Source organism: Glycine max, chromosome 15 (assembly GCF_000004515.6).
Source record: "Glycine max cultivar Williams 82 chromosome 15, Glycine_max_v4.0, whole genome shotgun sequence".
In the NCBI taxonomy this organism is placed as follows: Eukaryota; Viridiplantae; Streptophyta; class Magnoliopsida; order Fabales; family Fabaceae; genus Glycine; species Glycine max.
Window position 1 is genome coordinate 41,409,087 of NC_038251.2, and position 19,572 is coordinate 41,428,658.

Here is a 19,572-nt window from a genome sequence, read left to right on the forward strand (position 1 = left end):
CCTTTCACTCCAAATTTATCCAAGTTTTCTTCTATGTTTCAGAAAAAAGGCTATTATTCCTCTGTGTTTGTGGTGTGATACTTATGTCACGCCCAAGTTACTGTGATGGTGCATAAGTGCATGTGGATGCCTGAATTATATATATATATATATATATATATATATATATATATATATACTTATGTTTTTTAAAGCTTGTAGCTGGAGTTCTTGAGAGGTGCTGAAATTAGTTAGGCAATACCAAAAGACATATTCCCCTGCTTTCATTTATTGGAAGTTCAAAGGTACTTCATCTCTCTCTTATTTTGATTAAACATTGTAATCTTTATTTTTATGTGTTTACAACATACATTACATTTTCATGATAGTATTTTTATATTACGACACTAGTTAGTTGACAAGTGTAATTTATTATAATTTTTTGTAATTCATTTTTTTTGTTGGTTCCATTGGTTTTTATTCTAAATACTTATTCTTATTTTATAACATATATGGTAGTAGCTAAAACATAAAAATTGGTATTGAATCTTAGGTTATGCTTCTTCCCCCACCAATTATTCTTTTTAGTTAGAATAATTATTATAGTTTTTCTTCTTAATTTATATTATAATTTTGTGGGGGACTTACTTTTTTTTAATACAAATTATACTATGTTATATTATCATAGTGTGATAAATTATTTTAATAAAATTGTTTAGGTATCTTTTGTAATGGATAAGTCATGGATTTCAAAGGCCCGAAACTCAATTGATTACTCCATTGGTTTGAGTAAATTCTTAGATTTTGCTTTTAAGAATGGAGCTGTAGGAGAAACGATTCGATGTCCATGTCCAAAATGTGGATTTATGAAATGGCAAACTAGAGACATAGTTGAAGATCACTTGCTATATAAACCATTTCCTCAAAACTATGTTATATGGGATCTTCATGGTGAAAAGCAAGCATTAGAATCTTCTCAAGTGGAAGATGTTTTCCAAGATAGTGGTGTTTAACCTCAAAACCCAATGGAAATGATGATCAATGACGCATTTGAACAATATAGGCAACATGACCCTAATGTAGGTGCATCACAACCATTAAATGAAGATGAAATAGTAAATGATGAACCAAGAGAAGATCATAATGGCTTTTATGAGCTTCTAAATGATGGGAGCCAAACATTGTATGAAGGAAGCAAGTACACAAAACTAGAATTTATAATCAAATTATATCATATAAAAGTTTTGTGTGGATTAAGCGACAAGGCAATGACTATAATATTGGATTTGTTAAATGACGCATTTGAAAAAGCAAAGTTTCCTCCTTCTATTTATGAGGCAAAGAAAATTATTAACAAGCTTGGTCTTAATTATAAAAAGATAGATGCTTGTCCAAAACACTGCATGTTGTATTTGGGAGATGATGAAAAAAGTTTGGATGCTTGTAAGCATTGTGGTACATCTAGATGGAAACCCAACAAGAAGAAGAAAATAGCTGCAAATGTTTTACGTTACTTTCCATTGAAACCAAGATTGCAAAGATTGTTCACATGTCATAAGACTCCAAAAGATATGAGATGGCATGTTTTGGAAGACAATAAAGATGGGTTGTTAAGGCATCCAAGAGATGGAGAGGCATGGAAGACATTTGATTTAATCCATCCTGAGTTTTCTTCAGATCCTCGAAATGTTCGCTTAGGCCTTGCTACTGATGGTTTTAATCCTGCTAGGACCTTGAGTTCTACCTATAGCATCTGGCCAGTTTTCTTAATTCCATATAATCTTCCACCTTGGATATGTATGAACCACACTTCCTTCATTCTATCAATGATCATTCCAGGCAAGCAATCTCATGGAAATAACATAGATGTGTACCTAAAGCCCCTTGTAAAGGAGTTACGTGAGTTATGGAGTGGTGTGGACACCTATGATTCATCCTTAAATGAAAATTTTAGAATGCGAGCAGCTCTTATGTGGACAATTAGTGACTTTCCTGGCTTAGGCATCTTATCTGGTTGGAACATACACACAGGATTGGCTTGCCCAACTTGCAATTTAGATGCGGAACCTTGTCGCCTTCGAAATTGTAACAAGTGGTGTTTTATGGGGCATCGTCGTTTTCTAAGTAGAAATCATAAATTTAGATTGAACTGTGTTCGCTTTGAAGGAAGCATAGAAGAACGAAACCCACCATTAAAATTATCTGGATCTGACAATTTTCGACAAGTGGAACATATTAATACTACATTTGGAATTGGAGCTATTCAAAATGGAACAAGAAAAAGATCTAGACAAGAAGTCACACAGTGGACTAAAAGAAGCATATTCTTTGAACTTCCATATTGGGAGTCTAACTTGTTACGACATAATCTAGATTTTATGCATATTGAAAAAAATGTATGCGACAATGTCATGTATACATTGCTTCATGAGAAGGATAAATCAAAAGACAACCTTAATGCTCGAAAAGACTTAAAAGAAATGGGCTTAAGGCCTGATCTTTGGCCAGATGATAATGGAAAGTATCACCTTGCTTTGTTTTCACTAACACGTGGTACCAAAAAGTTATTTTTGAAAACTTTGAAGACTATTACAGTACCAGATGGTTACTCAAGTAACATTTCCAAATGTATTGATGAGAAACTTAATAAAATATCTGGGTTAAAAAGTCACGATTGCCATATTATTATGGAACAATTGTTACCACTAGCAATTCGTAACTTGTTGCCAGACCATGTGACTTCTGTCTTAGTGGAGTTCTATTTTTTTTTAGAATACTTTGTGGTAAAACTTTAAATCTTCCAGAACTTCAGTTGCTCCAAGATCGCATTGTGGTTACACTATGCCACTTAGAAATGTTAATCCCTCCATCATTCTTCACAGTTATGGTTCATTTAACTGTTCATCTTATAGAGGAAGCAAAACTTGGCCCAGTGCATTATCGATATATGTATCCAGTAGAGAGGTAAAGATTTAAATAATTTAAATTTATGATGTTATATTACAAATATCTTACTTGTACACTCTTTAATTGTTAGTTATTTCTATAGGGAATTAGGTCACTTAAAATCCTTTGTGAGAAACAAGGCACAACCTGAAGGATCCATAGCTGAGGGGTATTTAGCTGAAGAGTCTCTTACCTTTTGTTCTCGGTACGTTGAAGATATCGAGACAAGGTTCAATAGACCTAAACGTGTTTGTGATAACCCAATTGATAATGAGACTTTTTTTGTGTCCTCTATCTTCCCACAAATTGGAAAACCAGTAGGAGCTTGTTCAATGTTCACTTTAACTCCAATGCAAAAATTGCAAGCTCATCGATATGTGCTCCTTAATTGCACTATAGTCACACCATTTGTGGAGTAAGTAAAGTGACATAAACTTTTATTGTTATACTACTTATAAATAATAGTCATGTGTATTGATTATAATAATTAATTTATGTAGTGAATTTAGAGAATTCATAAAAAGGAGTTCAAGAGGAAGAAGACCTTCGTCTACAGAGATAGAGAAAAAAGTCAATAAAGAGTTTGTTGATTAGTTTAGAAAGCGGGTGAGTAGTCATTTAGTGGATAGGGATTTTTTTACCGTCTTTGTTTGAAACTCTAACTTCCAATTTTTTTAGATTATGAATCCAGATACAATGAATGAAATGTCTACTGATCTAAAGTTTTTAGCACGAGGACCCTTGGACAATGCAACAAGATTTACTGCATATAATATTAATGGGTTCAAATTTCGAACCTTGGCTTGAGAAGAAGGATTAAAAACACAAAACAGTGGTGTTTTCTTAACATCTAATACATCATGTGTTTCGAGTAGCGTTGATGGCAACTTAAGGCAAGCAGATTTACCTTATTATGGGAAGTTGGAAGATATTATTGAGATTAACTACTATGATTGATTCTCTGTTATTCTTTTTAAATGTAAATGGGCTGATACTACACGAGATAGAGGGTATAAAAAGGATTGTTGGAATTTTAATTGTGTTAACTTTGATAGATTGATTCATATTGGTGATCGTGAAGAACATGAACCATACATTGAAGCATCTCAAGCACAAATGGTGTATTATGTAGATGATGTAGTCAATGAAGGATGGAGTGTTGTTGTACACATAAAGCCAAGAGATTTATATGACATGGGAGAAGAAGTAGAAGAAAATGCATATGAAAATGAGCCATACCAAGAGCAACAACTTGAACAATTTTCTAGGCTTGATGATCAATATGTACAATTGGCTATAAACCATCTAAATGATGATATAGTTGATTGAATTGTAACTCCTAAAATAGTAAGAAATTCACACTTGCCTAAATATGATATAGTTGATTGACTTATAAATGTTGTTATTATTTCATTTATTAATTATTTTAATATTGTTTTAATTTTGATAGTATGTCATCTTAAATTTTATTATTCTTTATTTATTTTTCTCTTAATATTGTTGTCATGAATATGTAGTCATGCCAAAGGTGAAGCATTTAGAAATCCACAAAAATCAGCACCTCAACCACAATGTCCCTCACCAAGTGATTCCACACAAGCTCTTGAAGTCCCAACTTATAATGTCCCTCTTTCTCATGAATCAACATCTGAAGTTCCAGCAATGAATCCTGAAATTTCTTGCCCACCAAGTGATTCCACACAAGCTCCTGAAGTCCCAACTGGTAATGTCCCTCTTTCTCATGTATCAACATCTGAAGTTCCACAAGAAGATAAAACAACTAGACGTCATGCTGGGCGTGAGTCTACACACTGTTGGACTGTTGAGGCAATAGGTATACAAGTATTATATTTTATTTTTATTTTTGTAATTATCATCATATGAAGTATATTACATTTTCTTATTGAGAAATTCTTTTATTGTTAAAGACTCTGAAGAAACGATCAAGAAGATTAAGGTGAAAGTTAGGGGAGTCAATAGCTTACCTAGGGAGTTACGCATCATTGTGAATTTTGATGACCAAGGCCAAGCAATTGGTGAAGCACAAGCCTTGCTTGCAGGATTTCTTGGAACACTAGCAGCTGATTGCAAATTATTTCCTATGGATTATGATAGATGGTCTGGACCTTCAGGCGTACCTAAAGCTTATTTTGATAATTGCTTTGAAACAATTTTAAAGGTATGTCAATTAGTTATATATAACTTTTTATATCTACACATATATATATATATATATATATATATATATATATATATATATATATATATATATATATATATATTATTTTGCATATGATATTTGATAAATTTGTCTCTTTTTTTTAGCCTCGATTTTATTTAAGATTAATGAAGCTGGTGCAAAACGGTATTACAAATTGAGTATGTGAAGAAAATGGGCTGCAAATAGGCAAAGCTTATGGAATGAATTCAACGATCCAACCAAAGCAAGAGATGAAATCATAAAAAATGTGCCGATAGGCATAGATAAAGATCAATGGGCTCGTTTTGTTCATTATCATCATAAACCATCAACATTGGTACAATTAGATTGTTTTAATTATTGAATTGTTTTTATAGCTAATTATATGATTACTATTACAAGTTGTAAACTTGAAATTGCTTTGCATATAGGAACTTTGTTGGAGAAATAAAGAAATTCGAAGCAAGCAAGTTATTCCACACACTGGTGGATCCAAAGCTAATCCTAGAAGAAGAAATGAGTTGGTAATGACACTAAATGTTAACTTTTACTAATTAAAGAAGTTCAATGTTTACTTACTCTTTATTTATCTTAGTTGTTAGAAACTGGGAAGCTACCAAGTCATGGACAATTATATATTGAAACTCATAAAAGGAAAGATGGATCATTTGTAAATGAAGCAGCAAAGACTATAGCGGTATGTTTTTCTTTAGTAACATTGTTTTCAAGGATTGTGCTTAATCTTAAAACTTTTGTAATTCCTTTTATTACATGTTTGCAGGAACAAATTGAAGTAGGATTGACTCAAAGCATAGTTGATGAATCTGAAGTTTCTCCTCTTGATGTTGTTGGTAGAGTGTTAGGGTTAGAGCACTCTGGGAGAGTGCGATGCATGGGATTAGGAGTTGTTCCTTCTAATACATTTAGGAACACAAGATTTCGAGCTTCTAGTCTGAGCTCTTCTTCATCTGGTGTTGCCTTTCCATCTTCAAACCAATGGCAAGAGAAATACAACAATTTAGAATCAGCTTTTAAGGCCTACATGATAATGAAGGAAGGAAGGATCCCTGAAGAATTAGCTAGTTATTTCACTCCTGATCAAACACATGTAAGTAATTAATATGCATACATCATTATGTATATGTGAGATATCCTAAAACTTGTTAGTATAATACACAATGTACTCTTAAAACTGTTTTACATATGTCTATAGTTTATTAATTTATTCACGCATATTAGTTAGGAAATATATTTTGTAATTGGTACATGTGTTTATTAAGCTAATTAATTTACAGTTTTGTAGGTAGATTTTATAGTTAATCAACAATATTAAGGTAGATTTTTATTCATTTTGGCTAGCTCTTAATACTCTTTATCTCAAGTTAGGTCTTTAAGTAAACATACATGACCAAGGTAATAACCATGCATAAGTTTAGAATATTAAAACAATTGTTTAGAATTGATTATTTTTATTGATGGTCATTATGATTTAGTATGTGTGATACACCCTTGTATATAATATATGTGACTAAGTGTTTTTTCTTTTCTTATTTCAGCCAAATGATGCTTCAAGTGTTCCTAATACACCTTTGGATGCAAGAGGATCTTCTGGTGCTAGCAACCCTTAGCTTGCTTATAATGTATTTTGGATTTAAAGTTTAGTACAATACTAATATTACTTTGTTATGGATTTTATGTCATACTTTGATTTACAATAGAAATTTGAATTATAAAACTTTGAACTATATGCTATTATTTTGGTTATTGAAATATAATTTCTACATCCTCATTATGAGTTTTTTTATTACATTTTTTTATCGATATCATAAGAAAATGAAAAATTATAATACATGTAGATTATGAAACTAAAATGAGTATACAAAATCATTATATACAAGAAAATAAGGAGAATTAGAAAATCAATTGTAAAACATCTATTGCTAGCATGATTTTAAAAAAACCCCTCCATAGTATAGTTTTAAAACCTCTTTTAATAAACCTCCACATTTAGCATAGGTTTAAAACCTCCTACAAAAAACCTTCATATTTAGTGTAGGTATAAAAACCTCTTCCAATAAAACTCCAAAGTTAGCGTAGGTTTAAAACCTCTACAAAAAAACATCTGCAAAATGTTCTCGATACCAGATGTTTTCGAAAACCGCCGCTAATTGCTTGTGGAGAATCTAACTGCAGAGGTTTTTGAAAATCTCTGTAATTTATTTTGCGGAGGGTAAAAACCTCCACTAAACGAAAAAATAACTTCCATTATTTAGCAGATTTGTTGTAGTGCCTAAATATTGATAAGAAATAATGATAATAATTTATATAGTAATATCCATTGTAACAATTTTTATAGATCTCGTGTGGCCTTCTTTGTCAAACCATTGTAACTCCCTTTTTTGAATTCAAATTTCCATGCTTTGTGTGAGCGCTTCTTTCCATCACGTACATAGTATACTTTATTGAAAAATCATCTTATCGAAATACATCTCGATAAAAATATTGAAACGCTTCAAACCTAACCAAGTATTTTGGTCTAACTAAACTCACTATTTCCCTTTTTGTCGAAATTCTGACTATCTAAAATCAACTAACTTCTTATGTTTGAGGTTCCTAATAAATGATCAATTTTTGTTTGGATTCCTAATAAAAAATTTTGTTACATTGGATCTCTGATACATTAAAACTTTTGTTTTTATTCTTTTTAATGAGTTAAGTGATGACATGACATCTTGTGAATAAATTTTCTCTATATTAGTCATGGACTTGGTGTCATGTCATCACATAATTAATGACAAAGACTCATAATAAAAGTTTTGATCTATCAAGGGTCTAAAACTACAATTTTTTTTATTAGGAATCCTAGATTAAAATTATACATTTATCAGAGATCTTAAATATATTCAAATCATTTTATTGTATGGTTAAAAAACATAGTTGAGTTGGAGTCAATTTACTTTTGAATTTAATATTTTTCTTAAAATTTATGTAAGTTGTTGAATTTGAATTGTGTAGTAAGTAAGAATAAATTATACATAAATATTAGTGAATAAATTAGTTTAAAATAAAATTTAAAATATTGTTTCCATATTAATTTATCGGTTGGACTACTAAATTAATTTCAGTTATTGAAATTAATGCTATTAGTGTGTATGTCAAATAAGGATGAATGACTTATTTAAAATTTAAAATGTATAAAGAAAATACATAAAATAAAACAACGGGATACAAAAAATTTAATTAATTAATCATAATGTTGAACTATTATAATCTCAAAAAATAATATTTTAATAAAACAAACCTAATACTTACTTGAAATTCAAAATTAAGATTTAATAATTAATGATAATAATTTTAATTTTTGGTTAAAAAATAATATTATTAATATAAAATGAGCTTCATTTGCTTAGATATATTTGTATACTCGTAGAACATAAATTTGAAATATGGGGGAAAAAATTCACCGCATTTAATATGTGGAAGTTGGGTCACAGATAGACGGTTAGATGTTGAGAATTCAAGAAAACAAGGATAAGCTTCTCCTGTAATGTCAAAAAAATTATTATAAAAATAGGATGTCAAAAACATTTAATACTCAACTAATCCTTTATATAATTCATTAAATAATACTAGTAATTATTACCGAGAAAACAAATCTATCAGCGCATTTAATACGTACAAGTTGGGTAACGTTTGTAGTAAGAATTGAAAATTTATTATAAAAATAGGATGTCAAAAACATTTAATACTCAACTAATCCTTTATATAATTCATGAAATAATACTAGTAATTATTACCGAGAAAACTAATCTATCAGCGCATTTAATACGTACAAGTTGGGTAACGTTTGTAGTAAGAATTGAAAATTTAATAAAGCAATGATAAAGATAGAAATTCCCTGTTAAGTGTTAATTGAATAATGTTATGAGCTTGCTAGCTTTTTCAGGTATGGTTAAGTTATAGATTTGAGAAAAAACCATGAGAGGATGTATGTGAAAAATGGGAGAAAGATGACTAGATGAGTGACCTTGCAGATAGGGGTGGGTAAACGGACCCAGGTCCATGGACTGGCCCGCAGGGCTCGAGGTTCATGCGGGTTACGGACCAATTTTTTTAAATGATTTATGGTTATGTCATATTTTTGGACCCGTCCCGCTTAACCCGCGGATTTTGCGAGTTTGGCCCGCGGGTTACCCACAGCTCACACTAGATTTGATTTGTGTGATGCTGACCTAATTATATTAGGTTTGATTTTCTCTTTTTCACTTTAAACTTTTCTTTTAAAATAACAGATAAAGAAATATATTAGATAAAATAAAGATTTAAAGATAAAAATAAAATATTTAAATTAAAAGATGATAAAGATAAAAAAGGATAAGATAAGAAAAATAAAAGAGAACAAAAATAAAAGATTAAAGTAAAAAAAAAGATAAGTGATAACATGCTAAAAATCTTCCTTTTTTATATTTTCTCGATCTTTTTTTCTTTTAATCTATCATTTTCATATCTATAAGCCATAAATAATAAAAATATCAATTCTTATCAATTAAGGTAAAAATAATTGTTAAATAAATATTTTTAAAGATATTTCAATATATTTTTATTATAATTATAGTCGGCTAAGAACACTTTTTCTCCTCACGGTTTTTTCCCCCACCACGTAGTCATACATGCGCACAAGTCATACGACTTTTTCCCTTACAAGGAAAATAAAACGCGACTCACATGGAGAAGGCTCAAGGTATTCAAGTATGGAATCATTTGTTGTTGGAGATGTTTAAATTTCATATTTTAGATTTATTGCTTGAATTTTCGTTTGTTAAGATATTATTTATTTTATTGATGTAATTGACTAATTATTGAGATTTTATTTACATGTGTATTGAACTTAATTTGATTATATTGTATTTTTATTAAAATTAAAAAAATTTTAAAACTAAGCCCGCGGACCGGTCCATTTGACCCACAAGGGTCCGTAGGGCGGGGGCGGACCAATTTATTTGGTCCGTGTAAGAAGCGGGGCGGACTGACCCGATCTGTTGCCAATACGTGCTTATGCGGGTGGGCCTTACGCGGGACGGACCGGCCCGCTTACCCACCCCTACTTGCAGATGACTAGTGCGCCTAGACACAAAGTTTGGATATGAACTTATCATATTTTCTTTTTATTTATTCTTTTTTTATTAAAAGACGCAAATAAATTTTTAAAATTATATTAAATCAAAATAAATGGAAAAAAAATAATTTTATTTGATATTTTTTTTCTCTCTTTATATGTCAGATTTGTTTCTCTTTTCTACTTCTTGAAATTTTTAATTTTATATTTATTTAATTATCCGACAAAATTTGATGTTGACAAATACATATGTAAACATCAAGAATAATATTCTAAATTCTCCTGCTACATTTTCTTGCTAATTCTTCATGATTTCTTTATTCAATAAGTATTGAAGATTTTTTTTTTATTTTTTTAACATCTTAAATAATAATTTTTAATAGAAAATAATAACCTTATCTAATTATAAATGTAATTGGCAGGAGTTGACCGTAAAGTTAATGCCTAGAAGACTTCAAATGCATCACTACACGATTTATCACATAGAAAAAGAAATAGTACATCAGTATTTAATTAAACGCTTAATTATATATTTAGTCTCACTATTATTTATTTTGTTCAATTTTTTTCTATTATTAACATAAGATTTAATTTGATGACTTAATTTTTTAAAATTGATGTAATTTGATCATTTTGTCCAAATTAACCTTACACACTTAGAATCTACAATTGGATATATATATATATATATATATATATATATATATATATATATATATATATATATATATATATTATTGTTTTTTTTAATAAAGGATCAAATTAAACCTTTTAAAAAAAATCAAATTGAACTATTTATTATTTATTTTATGATTTTTAAGTAATAAGGAATTAATTATTACGAAAATGTTATTTTACACAATTTAGAATTATCAACAATTAAAAAATATCAAGAAGCTAAGAATACAAGTGGGTGTCTTTTTTTAGGATTTCTCTCCTAATGAGAGTTTTTAGGGTTTCTCTCCTAGTGGGAGTTTTAGGTTTTTGCTTTCTTATATGGGTTAGGGAGAAACGAGTGAAGGATGACCTTGCACCAAGGATCATGAGTATTCTAAGTTGGAATTGTCATGAGATAGGTCATTGGAGAGCAATTCTTGTTCTTAAAGACGATGCAAAAATTGGAAACCTTTTTTTTTTGCGAACCCCTATGCAAAGATTGATGGAGTATGAAACCAAATTGGTTTTGATGGAGTGTTTGGTGTTGATAGAGAAGGAATGGGAGGTGGAATTTGGAGAAATCCTTTTGAATGTAAGGTTGTGAGCTTACTCCTTAAACTTTGTTAATGTTGTGGTGAGTATCATTCATGAGGAGAAATGGTGTTTGATGGGTTATTACGGCTACTCAAAGAGGCCTAGAAGAAGGGAAACATGGACACTTATTAGAAGTCTAACAGAGGATATGTCCCTTCCTTGGTGTATCGACGCACATAACATTGATACAGTGTCTAACATCAAGATCGGACCGGTATGGAAGATCAAAGAATATCGACCTCTTCATCCATAGGAAAGTTTTACTTGTCAACTTCTTTTGGGTCTTTCCCAATATAGTATTGATGTCCTCAATTTTCTCAAGAACCTACTAACTAGTTAATGGTATCGGTGCACTTTCATGCTCTTGACTTCCATTAAAAGGTTTTTTCAGTCGGCGATAAGAGTGATAAGGTTTGAGAAAATGTCGATGTCGAGCGTATACTGTTTTTCTTCCATGTTTCAATTGTACGTAGCTTTTGTTTTCTTCACAGATAGGGCATACACAATGCCCCTTAATAGTGTATTCACTCAAATTCTCGTATTTTGAAAAGCCATTAATGGTAAAAATAACATTGCACGCAACTTGAATGTCTCATTTTGATATCCATCAAACACGACAACCCCCTCGTCCCACAACTTTGTCAAGTCTTCAATCTAGGGAATGAGATAAACATCGATATCATTTCTTGGCTGCCTTGGGCCCAATATCATCATAGACAATATCATGTATTTTTGTTTCATGCACAACCAAGGAGACAAGTTGTAAGTAACTAGCAAAGCAGGCCACGAATTGTGCTGAGTGCTTAAACTACCATAGGGATTCATTCCATTAGTGGCAAGTCCAAGCCTAAGATTTCTTGTCTTTTTTTCCAAAATTTGGATAAAAAGATCAATCTTCTTCCACTAGGAGGAATCAGCCATATGGCGGAGCATTCCATCGCAATTTCTCCCATTTGCATACCATGTAATGTCTTTTGCATCACCTCCATTTGCAAACAAACGCTTAAAACTTGGAATGATTGAAAGATACCATAACACCTTCATTGGGAGGCCTTTCTTTGTGCTTTCATTATCGTTACACTCATCATCATCCTTCACTTTGTACCGTGATATCCCACACTTCGAGCATTTATGCATATCTTCAAACCCATTTCTATAGAATATGTAATCATTAGGGCATGCATGTATTTTATGATACTTCATACCCATCAGACATAGTATCTTCTTTGCTTGATAGTAACTTTTTGGCAACATATTATCCTCTGGAAGCATATCATGCACTACTTGAAGCAGAGAAGTGAAGCTTTTGTCACTCCTCCTATATCTAGCCTTGACATTGACCAGACTTAACACCATTGACAATAGTGTCAATGACTTCTTGCACCTCAGATACAAAGGCTTTTTGGAATCATTTTCCAATGTACCATACATAGGAGCATGTACTTGCTGAAAATACTCTTGTCCTAGATTACGAATCATATCCTCTAAGCGATCTCCCATTTCTACATCATCTGGTTCAGTTTAGGACCCCCTCTACATGTCTATCAATTCACCATGTCAAATTCACGTCGTATAATTCTTATTAATCTCATCAACAGTAGATGCTCTTGTATGTCGTTTAGTACTTGTCTCCCATTCAAACAATTTATACAAGGGCAAAAATATTTTCCCTCCTCATCCGATTGACTTCTATCATAAACGAATTCCAAGAACTGTTCAACACCTTCCTCATACACAAAGCTCATGCAACTTGCATTCATCCAAGTTTGATCCATCTAATTAATAACTCTATGACACTCACAAAGTTATTCCATGCACGAAAGTCTCACTTTTTTCATTAAAGGTGTGAGCCTATCCCATTCAGGAAGACATTTATTTATAGTAGACTCATATGTAAAGGTTAACTTTATTTTCTTAGATTTAACAAAATTTCAATAGCATTTCACATTAATCTCCAAGTACTCATGAAGTGGTGACATGAATTCTATCATAATCAAGTATGCACCTGGAGAACAAAGTGAAATGCACTAACCAAAATTTCATCAAATTTAAGAAAAAAAGTTAACGTTTACGTATGAATCTACTATAAATAAATGACTCTTCTCAAGCTGTCCAAATGGACAATTCAAGATTCAAGACAATGATTAATGTAAATTATCTGCAAGAATCATTGTATTGAATCTCAAATGAAAATCTAAGATTCACTCATGATGAACATAACTTGCATATAAAGCAATAGTCATTAATCATAGTCAACAACTTATAAAAGTATTGGTAACAAAAAAAAAAGCATCAAAAGTTTATGAAAAACATTTATACCTATGATGATGATCACTATAATGTCCAACAAGAAATCTTGTGATCACGATGCAAACAAGAAAATGAAAAGTACCTACAAGTAAAAAAGATTTGAATGCTAAGTGACAGATATGAGAAACTTGGATATATAAAGTAAGACTTTACATAAAATAAAAATGAGACTTGAGAATGAATGAACTATATGTATCATGAATAATGTATTTCATATAATATATTAATTAAGATTCATCTAACTACATTATGAGTCAATAAAATGTTTTATAAATAAGACTCAAGGATAATCCTGTATTACCTCTCAAACATCAATAAATCAATCTAAAAAAATCAAAAAATAAAAAATCAAACATCAAAATCAACAATAAAATCTTAACAAATTTGATCCACCAAAAAAAAAATCAAAACAAATATTAACAAATTTCGACTAAAAACTTATCATTATTTTGTGTTATGCCTGAGTAGCATCAGCCCATCACAAATTTTTAGAACAACAATACAAGAAAAAGTTAAAAAAAGAAAAGGTATCGATATTCTTATTTATTATTTGATATCGGACAATTAAAAGAACACAAGAGCACACGCTTAATTTTTTTTTCATATTCGCCTTCCGTATTCCCAATTTGAATTACTTTATTTCAAAGTTTTATAATACTAGTAATTACTTCCTCTCGAATACTCATAAATGCGCGTAAGAGGTACAAATATTCTAAGAACCGAAAAATCAAAATCAGAATATATGCAGATAATAATAAATTAAAGAAATAAAATATTTATTAAAACTAAAATAATAAAAAATAATGTATATCCACTTATCAACTAGTAAAAACAATTCTATAAATATCATAATATATAGAATTCTTAAAGTAATTATCAAAAAAATTAGTAAAACTGCCTTATATAACAATTTCTAATTGAATTGAATGATATAATATACAAAGTCAATATATAGGCCATTTACTCAAATCAAAATAACGGGAGTTATTTAAAAGATACATTGATATTGGACAAAATATAATTTTAATTGATTCATAATATAAAATAATATTACACAGATAATGCATAATAACTATAAAAATGTTTGATCCTGTAATCATTCATAAAGATAAACACAAGGGAAAAATGAAACAATAAAAATTGAACAAAGATCGAAAAAAAAATTCTATATACTGTGTATGGGAATTGCCGGAATTAGAAAACTAAAAAATAAACAACCATAACAAAACAAACAAGCAACTATTCAAATTAGGACAAGCTTTCACAACAAAAATCATACATACAGAATTAGAACCAACTTAATATATTCAACCTTTTAAACATAATTTTAATCACCAAGTTCCATGTCACAAAGTGTTGTAATAGGATATAAAAGGGGGTCAGTGTCAATGACAATATTATCCATACATACAACATCAGAACCAAGATCAACTAAAATGTTTCTCTTTTTCTCTTTCACGCATATTGAAAGACACGTGGTGTTCACCACCTAGCTCAATCAAACTCCAAGTAAACTCAAAGTAAATAATTTTACAAATATATAAATATGTTCAAAACACAACAAGAGAAAAATGAGAGAAATTGCAAGAGAAAAAGAGAACCTACCACCGAGAGAAAGAGAAATGAAGTAAGAGACGCGAGAGCAATTGCACAATGCGAGAGTGGAACTCGATGGGCATGCAGCGACACAATGAGCAACACGGTGGTGGCACAGTGGACACACAGCGCCACAAGGAGTTGAGTGATAGTGAGAGAGCGCAAGTGAAAGTCATAGTGGGAGAATGAGAGTTGTAGTGCTATGAGGAGAAGAGTGAGAGTGAGAGAGTGCGAGAACCGTATGAGTGAGCTAGACAAAAAGGATTTGGGGGCCAAAACCCTTCTTTTACATAAAAAAAAACCAACGACATTAGTTTTTTAAAACAACCAATATTAACATCATTATATTAACATCATTTTTTTCAAAAACCGATGTTAACATCGTCAAATTAACATCAGTTTTTTCAAAACCAGTGTTATCAAGCTCATTTTATTTACGAATATGCCACATTTTTGTTAACATCAGTTTTATCAAAAACTGATGTTAATGTAGTTATATTAAAACTATTTTTTCTAGTCGTGTAAAATAAGAGAGGGCATCAATCTTTTAAGTTCAAAAATGCCTGGTTTCGTGATCTGTAGTTTCTTGACGTGGTGAGGGCAAGTTGGCAAGGTCATAGGAGCTTGCAACTTGTGGACAAGAACAAGAACTATTTTAAGAAGGTTGATGTCTTCAGAAGTGGAAAAAGAGTCAAATTTAAGGAGGACATCCAAGGGTGCAGGAGAGAGATGGAGAATGTTCGTATTCGAGATGACCGAGATACAGGGGTTAGATATATCAAGCTCCAAAAGATAATGGAAACCTTCATGATCCAAGGGGACATTTTTTGGCTTCAGAAGGCCAAGATGTTTTGGTATCGTGAGAGGGACAAGAATACTAGTTACTTTGATGCTACCGTGTTAGTAAGGAAAATGAGGAATAGAGTCAAATGTCTATTGTGTGAAGATGGAGTATAGATTAAAGACTAGAAGGGAATGTGTCAGGTAGCAAAGCATTATTTTGAAGACTTATTTAAGGAGAGAACAGTGGAGGTACACCCTATGCTTAACATTATTGATCCTTGTATTTTGGACAAGGATGATAATATGTTTATAATGGCTTTTGAGATGGAATAATTCAAGTTGTTATGTTTTAGATGCACTCGGACAGAGATTCGAGTCGTAATGGAATGGACCTAGAATTCTATAGTTAGGAGTTTTGTGGTGGCAATATCTTCAAATCTTGTTGGCTTTATCCCACAAGTTTTGAATGACACAAACGTTGCATTGATCCCTAAATGTGACAACCCAAAGTCCATGACGAATTTGCGTCCATTTTCCCTATGTAACATCGCATTTAAGGTCCTATCAAAAGTGCTTGCAAATCGATTAAAACCTCTACTAAGCAAGTGCATAGTAGAAGAGCAGTCTACTTTTATGGAATAAAAGGTGATCCTTGAAAATGTACTTATGGAAAATGAGATAGTTCAACATCTTCACTTTAAAACAAAAGGAGGAGTTGGGGAGGTAGCGCTCAAGATAGATTTAAGCAAAGCTTATGACAAAATAAGTTGGATGTATGTATGCTTTTTAATGCTAAAGATGGGATTCTCACCTCGCTGGGTCGCACAGATCAATATCAATGTGTATTAACTTTGTGGTTTACTTAGTGTTGATGAATAATGATAGAATTGGCTGTATTTGCCTGAGGTGTGGCTTGTTATAAGGGGACCCTTTGTTCCCCTATCTGTTTATCGAATGCATGGAAGAGCTATCAGCACTAGTTAAAAGAGCGAAGGGAAGATGGGATATACATGGTGTCAAGGTTTGTAGAGTTGCACCGAGCGTTAACCACTTATTATTTGCTAATGATTGTTATCTTTTCTTTCCTACAAATGATAAGGAGTGCCTCAAAGTGCAGCACTTACTTCAGCTCTATGGTACAACATTAGGGCAAGTCATAAGCTATCTAAACTTTGAGATTCAATTCAGTAGAAATTGTAATACATGAAGTTTTGAGAATTTGGTACAACCTTAAGGAGAACCCTTATTAGGACCTTGTTCTATATATTGTTTGTATTTTATTTGTTATTTTCATTTTGTTATATCATCGGTTTTGTCTTGTACGTGCTTATGCATGCCCATGTACATGTGTGCTTCTTGTGCATTGTATTTGTGATAATGATATTATTATTTGCTATTATATTATATTTCTTGTTGATATTGTCAGTATAATTATAGTTGTATTATATTGTATTTGATTCTAGAGGAATGTTAGATATACTTGAAAAGTGTCTAGTCTAGGGTTGAGTTTTATGATGAAAATCCTAGAAAAGTCATGTCACATCTTGAGTTGTACTCATCTATTCAAGGTTTCGCTTATGCCATTGGAAAGCTTGTTATAAAAGCTACAATCATCCACACACATTAAAAACTAAAAGTGACCTCTATCTTAGTGAAAATTGACCCCAAAGTAGGTCACGGATTAAGAAAAACACATTAAAGTCCCACATTGGGAAAAATAACCTTATGTACTCATTTTATATATATATATATATATAGAGAAGACCATCGAGCCTTTGGAGCACAAGAGAATTAAGTGGGCTTAGCAATTTAAGCACTAAGCATAGTTTGTGGCTAGTTTTGCTAGTAATTTACAACTTGCCTCATTTGTTGTGCATGAAGCCAAAATTTATAATGTTGTTTATGATGATATCGAGGCCATGATAGCCAAAAATGATATCGATGTTTATCTAAGTCCCTTGATTGAAGACTTGAGAAAGTTATGGGACTAGGTGGTTGACATGTTTGATGGGAATCAAAATGAAACATTCAAGTTGCGTGCAATGGTATTTTGTACCATTAATGACTTTCTAACATATGAGAATTTGAGTGGATACATTGTTAAGGGTCATCGTGCATGCCCTATCTGTGAAGGAGACACAATTTATGTACAATTGAAACATGGAAGAAAAGTAGTGTACACTCGGCATCAACGTTTTCTGAAAAATTATCACCCTTACCAATGATTCAAAAAACTTTTAATGGAAGTCAAGAGCATAAAATTACGCCGATACCCTTAATTGGTCAGCAAGTTCTTGAGCAGGTTGAGAGCATTAATACTATATTTGGAAAGATTCAAAAGAAGCTAGCAAGTAAAACTTGCATATGGAAAAAGAAGTCGATATTCTTTGATCTTTCATACTAGTCCGACCTAGATGTTAGACATTGTATTGATATTATGCATGTTGAGAAAAATGTGTTTTATAGTGTCATCAGAATGCTTCTTAACATTCAAGGCAAGACAAAGGATTGAATACTCATCAAGATCTAGCTGAGATGGTATAACTAGTTACATCCAAGGTCTGATGGTAAGAAAATATACTTACCTCCAGCATCTCATACTTTGTCAAGAAATGAGAAGACAAGTTTTTTTCAGTGTCTACAACATGCGAAAGTTCCACAGAGATACTCTTCAAATATCAAGAGTCTTGTGTAGGTGAAAGATCTAAAATTAGTTGGCTTAAAGTCTCATGATTGTCACGTCTTGATGCAACAACTTTTGGTCATGGCGATATGAGACATCTTGCCTAATGCCATAACCTACCTCACGTCGGGATGGTGAAAGCCAAAAATAAATGGGCCAAAGCGTTCGTCTCCTACAGAGAAAAACGAGTGGAGTCACCACCGACGTTTATTCGAGGAAAACATTAGGAAAACCAAAAAGAGGTCTGCGCACTTTGAAAATAAGGGTTCGAGAGTTCAGCGCATGGGGAAGGTATTAGCACCCCACGCGCCCGTCACAAAGGATGACAGCCTTTAATCGAGTGTGTGTAACGTGACTTCAAAATTATTTATGGGGTATTTGGTTTAGTTGTTTTCTGTTTTCATTTTCACCGGAAATAGAAAATGGTGATGGAAATGTGTTTGGTTGGATTTTTGAAAACATTTTCAGTGAAAATATTTTCTCAAACGAACCAAAAACTGGAAACAATAAAATATCATTTTCAGTATTTTCAGTTGATACCAGAAACCTCATTTTGGGTAAAATGAAAATGCGGTGGCAAGGAATGTAATTTTAAGCAAATCTAAAAATACATTTCCTTTTGAAAACGCATTTTCAGTGTTTTTATTTCTTGAAAACAGAAAACAAGAAGTCAAACCAAACATGTTTTTAGAATTCTAATCTTTTGAA

The 19,572-nt window shown here is 31.6% G+C and overlaps 3 protein-coding genes across 8 annotated transcripts; all 3 read left to right on the forward strand.

Annotated features, from left to right (window-relative positions):
• The first annotated feature begins 521 nt into the window (after positions 1-521).
• LOC100777847 (uncharacterized) lies at positions 522-4,454 on the forward strand. Of its 6 annotated transcripts, none has more exons than XM_026125686.2 (3): positions 522-2,943; positions 3,029-3,340; positions 3,426-4,454. In XM_026125686.2, the coding sequence occupies exons 1-3, from the start codon at positions 2,834-2,836 to the stop codon at positions 3,517-3,519; spliced, it is 516 nt and encodes a 171-aa protein (XP_025981471.1). In that variant the 5' UTR covers positions 522-2,833; the 3' UTR covers positions 3,520-4,454. The 6 variants fall into 6 exon arrangements, 1 of the variants encoding a protein (XP_025981471.1); XR_005888642.1 differs by having other exon boundaries at positions 527-3,130; positions 3,244-3,340; XR_005888643.1 differs by having other exon boundaries at positions 527-2,943; positions 3,029-3,130; positions 3,244-4,454.
• A 133-nt stretch (positions 4,455-4,587) lies between these two features.
• LOC102661439 (uncharacterized) lies at positions 4,588-6,870 on the forward strand. Its single transcript, XM_026125943.1, has 7 exons — positions 4,588-4,759; positions 4,854-4,917; positions 5,315-5,462; positions 5,557-5,649; positions 5,721-5,822; positions 5,907-6,233; positions 6,682-6,870. The coding sequence occupies exons 1-7, from the start codon at positions 4,588-4,590 to the stop codon at positions 6,751-6,753; spliced, it is 978 nt and encodes a 325-aa protein (XP_025981728.1). The 3' UTR covers positions 6,754-6,870.
• Positions 6,871-15,455: 8,585 nt separating this feature from the next.
• LOC106796172 (uncharacterized) lies at positions 15,456-16,355 on the forward strand. The gene is made up of 2 exons (XM_014767747.1): positions 15,456-15,563; positions 15,981-16,355. The coding sequence occupies exons 1-2, from the start codon at positions 15,456-15,458 to the stop codon at positions 16,353-16,355; spliced, it is 483 nt and encodes a 160-aa protein (XP_014623233.1).
• Positions 16,356-19,572: the final 3,217 nt, after the last annotated feature.